We start from the raw sequence: 8291 nt of genomic DNA on the forward strand, positions 1-8291 counted from the left end.
ATCTATTTTGAGTCTGTTTTGGTGTATGGTATAAGAAAGTGGTCCAGTTTCATTCTTCTTCATGTGGCTGTCTAATTTAACAAACACCCTTTCCTAAACCCTCAATCTTAAGTAGAATGTTACCAGAGAAAAATGTCATCTTGCAATTGATGTCACTTTTAGTCTAAGACTAGTAATCTCCAGTGGCCACTCTTGTTGCCTACCATCCTGCAGCCAGATCCTGGTCTTTTCACTTCTCCATTTTCCTGGATGACCCTCCCCTCCCCTCCCCTTCCTTCCCCTTCCCGGCCTTCCCCCCCCCCCACCTTTTAAGATTTTATTGATTTGACAGAGAGAGAGAGAGAGAGAGAGAACGAGAGAAGGAGCACAGGTAGGCAAAGCAGCAGGCAGAGGAAGAGGGAGAAGCAGGCTCCCCACTGAGCAGGGAGCCCGACACAGGGCTTGATCGCAGGGCCCTGAGATGGTGACCTGAGCCCAAGGTAGACACTTAGCTGGCTGAGCCACCCAGGCACCCCCAGAAGACTATTTCATACTTTTCTCTCCTCAACACTGCTGCGCACCCATCCTTACTTTTTACCAGTAATCTAGTTTCATGTTTTGCCAAGAAGATAGATGCAGTGAAGAGAGAACTTTGACAAGCCCTCGCCATTGCACACACTCCTGTATCCGCATCGGTGCTCACACATGCCTTCCTCCCGCACTCTGACTGAATGCAAGGGTTCCTGTCAACCTCTCCACACTAGACCCCTTCCTCCCCATCAAAGCCATAGTCTTGGTTGTTCTTCTGTCTCTTCATTTCATTAATTTTCTCAATCATTTCTTCCTTTCTTTATTGATCATTTCTATAAGCCTGCAAATATGCTTTTTTTATTGGTCTTACAGAAGAATTCCCTTTATTGACCCATATTTTGGTCCAGCCAGTTGTTCCTCCTTTTTTCCCCTTTACAACAAAACTTCTCCCAATAATTATCATTACTCATTGTCTCCTGTCTTCCCTCTCCCTCTTGATCTAGGCCTCTTAGAAGAGGCTTCTAGGCCAGCACATTCTCCTACTTTTCCTCCAAACTCTTGGCTTTTTTTTTTTTCTTTTCAACTTTGCTGATTATATTAGTTCTCACTGCTTGTCTTTTTAACATTGGATTTTTCCTCTATGTACTCACATACACTTACTTGGCAATCACACCCAGGCCCATGTTTTTTAGTGCTGTCTTAATGATGAAGACTTTGAATTTCTATATCTTAACAGACTGTTTATGAGCTTTACCTTAACATCTGAAGGCATCTGAGATGTAGCCTCTCCATAAGTGGTATTTCATCCCAGCATGCTTCATGGTTTGCCTTTCCTTAGTTAAGGGCAACTCTGTCCTTCAGCTTGCGTGGGCCAGAAGTCTTTGGTGTTTTTCTCTGACTCATGCTCCATAACCATTTTATCAACAGATCCCTTTGACTCTATATTTAGACTATATCCACAGAGTCTCACACCTTTTCTGCAATTAGGTGTCGTCATCTCTTACTGGTATGGTAGTATTCTGTAATCAGACTTGCCATGTCCCCCTTGCCTGGTTAGAGGCTATTCACCAAGTACCAGCTAGAGAGATGGAATGTAGTTGAGAGAATGGCAGGATTTTACTCAATGGCTTCCTGTCTCCCTCACCTAATTGTTGACTCACTCATTGTCATAGTTAATAGAGAGCTGACAGGGACCTGCAAGGTCCTGTCTGATCTGTGTCACCTCCCCATTCCACACTCTTCAACTCTTCAGCTTTATCTCCTATCAGTATTTCTCTTACTCCAGACCAGGCACTCGGGACTTCCTGCCTTTCCTTTGATGTAATAAGAAATGCCTGTACCCCAGGACCTTTGCACTTGTTGGTCTCTCTGCCCAGAACATTTATTCCCTCAGATATATGCACAGTGCACTTTCTCATTTCCTTCAACTCTCTCTGTATATGTCACCTCTCAGTGGGACCTTCCTGACCTTCCTATTTAAAATCACAGTAGCCCTATCTCTGTTTCTAATTATTTTACTCTTTTTGGTTAGTATCATGATTCTTTTGTTATAGATAGTAAATTGAGCCTTAGGGAGTTTAGTAATTAGTGGAGATAGCACTGAAAACCAGATCTGTCTTGACTCATGGCGCAATCTCTGCATGTGTTAATTTACCCATTGGGATACTCTGTGTACGAACTTTGTATCAGGTTAATTTCACTATAACATGGAGGAAGTCATCATTTTTGCACAAGTTACATGTGTTCTTATCCTCCATCGTTACCTTTTTGGGAGAAGATAGAAACAGATTTTTAACAAACAGTTCATGTCATTGCAGCTTGTTGGAGAGAGTTGTTAAATTAAGCTATTTCCTCAGACCAAGCAGGCATTTGAGTAACAGTTCTGAGAAACTCAGCTTTGCCACCTTCTAGCAGCAAAAAAGGCTGTACTTAGTGGCACCTGGGTGGTTTAGTCAGTTGACCATCTGCCTTTGGATCTGGTCGTGATCTCAGGGTCCTGGGATCGAGCCCCACATGGGGGCCTCTGTTCGGTGGGGAGTCTGCTTCTCTCTCTCCCTCTGTGTTTTCTCTCTCTCACTCTCTCTCAAATGAATAGGTAAATCTTTAGGGAAAAAAAAAAAGCTGTATCTATGTCCTGAGATGACAAATACCCGAGTCCAGGGAACTTGAAGTAGCAGGGAATAAATAAGAACACTGCTCACCTAGTTAGGGAGGCTCAGGCATTCCAGAGTTATGGATTCCACAGGAGGCGGCTTGAACCTTATGACTAAGGAATTGTTCTTAGTTCAATGGAGTCCTGGATTTTCAGAGCTTATCAAGCTGTTCTCCGTCAAATAGGGAACTGATGAGTGATAGAGGTCACAGTCTCAGAAGATAGTCACAGATGGTGATGAGTATGAATCATGCTTTTAAGTTTTTGCAGCTGCTTAGAGAGTGCAGACTACAGGATGTGTCTGGCTGGCGTTCCCCAGCACCTGCCCTATTGGTGGTGCGTATTCAAAAGGAATGATTGAGCTGAGAGTGAATTCTGTGCAACAAGAAGAACTGGTGTCTCTCAATTTTGGGACTGAAATATGAATCCCTGATCTGTCCGCAGACTTCTGGTCACCTGGACAGACTGTGGTCATTATTTGTGTCTACCCAGCTCCCTGAACTTAGGATTTTTCAGGAAATGCTGGTATTGGTGGACAGGTGGTGAAATTTCAAATGAGAATTGAACACTAGTAACACGTACCTTGTGTTTTCAACGCGAAACCTGAAGTGTTTATCAAGCTCTTTTAATGTGAAGAGTCTCAAACTCCAAATTCTGTGTTTTTCTTAGTAGGTAGAGCTGAAATCTCTGCTCAGCTCTTTGGGCTTCCAGCTGTTATCTGCTGGGTTTTTCACGTCTCCTGCAGCCATAGAGGTCAGCCAAAGATTTGGATGGAGTATACACATGGACTTTGGGGAACCCCTATGTGGTGTTCTTTTAGGGGCTTGGTCCCTCAATGTCTAGCCACTGGCAGCCCTGAACCCCTTTCATTCTCTCATAGCTCTGAGCTAATAAAGACAGAGTCTGTCTTGTCTGAATCCTAGCAGTCTCTTGTCACAGAGAATGCAGAGTCCCCTCAGGGGCCAGGACTTATAAATGTTATACTTATCTACTGCCCTTCCTTTCTTTCAGGGGTCAAGGCCCCTTTGGTTTAGGCTGCTTTTTGGCTCTCCAATGCCTTTAAATCACTTATTTGTTACATTGTGTCCAGAGTTGATAATACGTGTGGGCGGGTTAGTCTGAAAAGAGCTACTGGACTCCTTACTAAATTTGTAACCTTAACAAACTGATACATAATTTTCATTGTCATTCAAGTTCAAAATACTTTATAATTTCCTTATAATTTCTTTTGAGCCGTGGATCCGTAGACATATTTAAAATTTTTTTCTAATTTAGGATTTTCTAACTCTCTTTCTATTATTGACTTCTAGCTTAGTTCAGTTGTAGTGAGGGAATATACCCTGTTATGATTTTAATCGTTCAAAATTTGTTGAGATTGGATATTTAGCCCAGTCTGTGGTCAGTGAATGTCTGTTTCTGCTTCCTTGTAAAGGGTTTGTATTCTTGGCTGTTGTCCTGCTCATGTCAGTTAGGTTGTATTTGCTAATCATATTCCAGTCTTCTCTAGTCCTGACTTTTTATTTTGGTATGCTTTTTCTGTCACTTACTGAGATTGGTGTATTAATATCTCCCTCCATATTGGGAATCTATCCACTTTTTCCTTTTAATTCTGTTAATTTTTCTTATTTATTTGGAGCCTATGTTGTTCCACGAGTGTAAATTTAGAACTATGTGCTCCTCGTGACTTGAACCTTTCAAAATGATGAATTTTCCCGCTTTATCTCTGGTAATGCCTTTTCCCCTAAAGTTTACTTTGTCCACTGATCCTGTGGTGACAACACGTTGTTTTGCTTAGGGTTTTCATTACTTGTTTTCTTTCTTTTTTACTTAGGATTCTTTGGTTATCTTTATTGTCTCAGTGTTTTCTTTTAAGTAGTTGCAGTTTGCTTTCTTTTATCCCAGAGTGACAACCCTTCTTTCAGTTGAAACGCTAAGATTACTTACAGTTAATATAATAATTATGTTTGCATTTAAACCAGCCCTCATGCTAGTTATCTTCTATTTCCTTCACCTTTTCTATGCTCCGTCACTATTAACTCTCTGAATTATTGGTTGTGCTGTGTATTGTATCACTCCCATTTGTCATATTAAGACTAATTTTTCTTTTTTAGGAAAAGATAGAGTTTTCAACACACCGTTGTGTGAACAAGGAATTGTTGGGTTTGGAATTGGGATCGCAGTCACTGGGGCTACTGCCATTGCGGAAATTCAGTTTGCAGATTATATTTTCCCTGCTTTTGATCAGGTAAGAAGGTTTCATTTTACTATAATTGAACATTTTTTTTAAGATTTTTGTTTATTTATTAGAGAGTGAGAGAGAGTGAGAACACAAGCAAGGGAAAGGGCAGAGGGAGAGGGAGAGGCAGACTCCCTGCTGAGCAGAGGGAGCCCCCCATGGGGCTCAATCCCAGGACCCCGAGATCATGGCCTGAGCCAAAGGCAGATGTTTAACTGACTAGGCCACCCAGGTGCCCCTATGATTAAACATGTCTTAGATTACATCCATGAAGTGTTGGAGTTTTGCCTCCACTCTCCCACCTCTGATCTTGGGGATTTTTCGGTCATCTTTGAGCTAATGCATTATGAGTTATTTTGTTATGGGCATATATTTAAACATCTAATAAAATGGTTAAGGAAAGGGATGACAATAAAAAACTCCTTGTGACCTGTCCTTTTTCTCTCCCCACCCCCCACCTAGATTGTTAATGAAGCTGCCAAGTATCGCTATCGTTCTGGGGATCTTTTTAATTGTGGAAGCCTCACCATCCGGGCCCCATGGGGCTGTGTTGGCCATGGGGCTCTTTATCATTCTCAGAGTCCTGAAGCTTTTTTTGCTCACTGCCCAGGAATCAAGGTATCCTCATTTATACACTTTGTTTGATCTCTGTTGGATATTTCCATTCTGGTTCATTCTCTTAACTAATATGCTTATCTAGAGGAAAGCAAACAGGATTTGTGGAATTTATGTGAACTTAATTGCTTTTTTTAGAAAGGGAGTATTTATTTTAGATCAGCTCTCCAGTTCCCAGGTTTATAGAATATTCTTGTTGAAGTAGCATTGGCTTAACCCTGACATTAATTTCACCGACTGTAAATGATGAGACAGAGAACATAGTTGGTTTAACTTCCCCCTCTTTCAAAGCTCTGTTTCTTTCTAATGGTGCTTTCTCACTTAACCAATTCTGGGTAAATTTTAATAGATATACGGTTTAGTGCATATTTACCTCAAAGTCAGAGGGATAGGACTTTTGCTTCAGTTTAAGAGAAGCCTCTGTTATCCAGATGTGTTTTCCGGGTAAGGTAATACTCCATCAAGTAATTTTGAAGCATCTCTCTTTTAAAGCTGTCTGTAATAATCTTAAGTCTTCCACAATGGTTTAGGTATTTTGATTAAAAAAAAAAGTGACAATTGGGCATATTTTATGTTTTAATTTTTTACATTATCTTTTCCATTTCTATTTGCTAAAGAGCCTTCCAGGGCATCGTGATAGAAACTCCTAGATCCACCCAGGGCTGTATGTGTGTTTGAGAACATGAATTGGCTGTAAACATGTGTCTGTTTTATTTTTATAAAGTCACAATTTTTTTTTTTTAATTGAGTGGAGGTTGCATAATTTTTCAACATAAGCTGGAAGCGGTAGGTTGGGACAGAAGCCACATTTGAAGCACCACTTACTTTATTTATTATTATTTTTTAAAGATTTTTAAAATTTATTTCACAGAGCAAGTGAGCATAAGCAGGGAGAGCAGCAGAGGGAGAGGAAGCAGGCTCTCTTCTGAGTAGGGAGCCCAATGCAGGACTCGATCCTAGGAACCTGGGATCATGACCTGAGCAGAAGTCAGATGCTTAACCATCTGAGCCACCCAGGCACCCCTAAACACACTTATTTTTGTGCCTGAGCTGAACACTGATTGACATTTAAAGTTTATGATCTTACCCAGCACTTTTAAGAAGAGATTTTTGTCCCCTCACAATCCCTTTTCTTCACTTGTCCCTTTCCCTCTTTTTAATCCCAAATGGAAATAGTACAAAATGCTAGAAATACACGAGGAAAGCAGATGAAGAGAAACTAAAGTAGGAACCTAAAGACATTGTGTATTATGGTAAGCAACGTGTTCAGAAGTCTTTTTTTACAGAAAAGAGTGAGATTTGTGCTATTTTTAAAAAATAATCCTTCAGTTTAAAATGGTGTAAAATTGATTTGGAAAGCCAAATGTAGTTTGTTTCAAGGAATCTCATTTGAGTCTTTAAGGTAAATTCAGATTTATTTGAATTTATTTGAATAACACTTCCCATGTAACACTGGTATTCACTGGTATTTACGTAATTATTTTAACAGTTGTTAAAAACTAGACATAAGTTGTGATTTTTGGCAAAATGGTATAGTAAGAGCTTAGGGTCTGGTGTCAGAACTGTGAGAGAAACCATGGTCAAACAATCAGTGTAACTTTGGGCAAATTATTTGATCTCTTTTTTAATCCCTTGGTTCTCTTTCTAAATGGGGAAAATAATAATAGTATGGTTTGCTAAGAAGAATAGTATCCACATAGAGTGCTTGGCCCAGTTAACACATGTGCCATCTTCTGTGATCATCCTCCTCCTTGTCAAAGGCCTTCTCGAGAAGGTTCTGGATCCCTTTCATCTCAGCTGGAAGTGGGCAGTATCCACACTTTCCTTTCAGTGTTGTGATAATTGGACATTACAGTGCCCAGATCATAAAGTTCAGTGAATTATTTTCCACTTAGGAAATGAAGACCCTGTGTCTCATGGGAAAGGAGGAAATTTTGTATCAAAATTGGAGAAGAGTTACATGCCCTTTGAAAGTAGCAGTAGGGTATAAGTGGAAAATATTTTTTTTATAGGTGAATATAGGAAGATATTGACAACTTTGCTTCTTGCAGTTTCCTTTTAATATATGTATGGAAGCTTAGCTTTTTAAGAGAACAGTATCTTAGCTACTAGACTGTGATCGGCATCTGATAAATACTTGTTCAACAATGGAATTTTTGGGGGATGGGACAATATGTAACGTTTATAATGGTAATTAGGCTAAAAATGCAGGAGCTCTGCAATTAGTAATAATTAGTTACTGAAATATCTCCCCTTCTTATAAGTGAGTTTACTGGACTACATTTTGTATCAAAATGGTCTTTAAAAAAAAATCTGTTTTTGCAGGTGGTTGTACCCAGAAGCCCTTTCCAGGCCAAAGGACTTCTTTTGTCATGCATAGAGGATAAAAATCCTTGTATATTTTTTGAACCTAAAATACTTTACAGGGCAGCAGGTAAAGGTTTCCTTTATTTTATATTTGTGAATATCTTTATGCATTTTGTTTTGCACAGCTCAAAAAAATTTTAACCTTTTTGTTTTGTGAGTTTGATTTATATTTTCCTTGCTTATAGAAAATTCTCACTGCTTTCTTCTGTATTTAGTTTGTCTTTCACTGTTTATTTTATGCTAACTTTAGGCAAAAATCCGTCCTTCTGTTTTAGGTTCTAATTGTGGAAACAAAGGAGCAATGTGAAATGGTAGCAAGAACATAGAGGCTATGTTTAGCTACATAGTAGATGCTTAGTAAGTGTAGGTTGAACGGAAAAGTGAATGAGTGCATTGTACCAAATAATATCA

The 8291-nt window shown here is 39.7% G+C and overlaps 1 protein-coding gene across 1 annotated transcript in view; it reads left to right on the forward strand.

Moving 5' to 3' along the window:
- The window catches only part of BCKDHB (branched chain keto acid dehydrogenase E1 subunit beta), a gene marked incomplete at its 3' end in the record, with an annotated part of 48862 nt that extends 40889 nt beyond the window's left edge, over positions 1 to 7973 (forward strand). The window contains exons 4-6 of the mRNA XM_032873006.1: positions 4774 to 4907; positions 5361 to 5516; positions 7839 to 7973. Of these exons, the coding sequence (XP_032728897.1) occupies positions 4774 to 4907; positions 5361 to 5516; positions 7839 to 7973 (425 nt within the window). The remainder of the gene's footprint in view (positions 1 to 4773; positions 4908 to 5360; positions 5517 to 7838) is intronic.
- Between the last annotated feature and the right edge of the window lie 318 nt (positions 7974 to 8291).

This window comes from Lontra canadensis, unplaced genomic scaffold (assembly GCF_010015895.1).
Source record: "Lontra canadensis isolate GAN:19392208 unplaced genomic scaffold, GSC_riverotter_1.0 scaffold47, whole genome shotgun sequence".
Taxonomy (NCBI): domain Eukaryota; kingdom Metazoa; phylum Chordata; class Mammalia; order Carnivora; family Mustelidae; genus Lontra; species Lontra canadensis.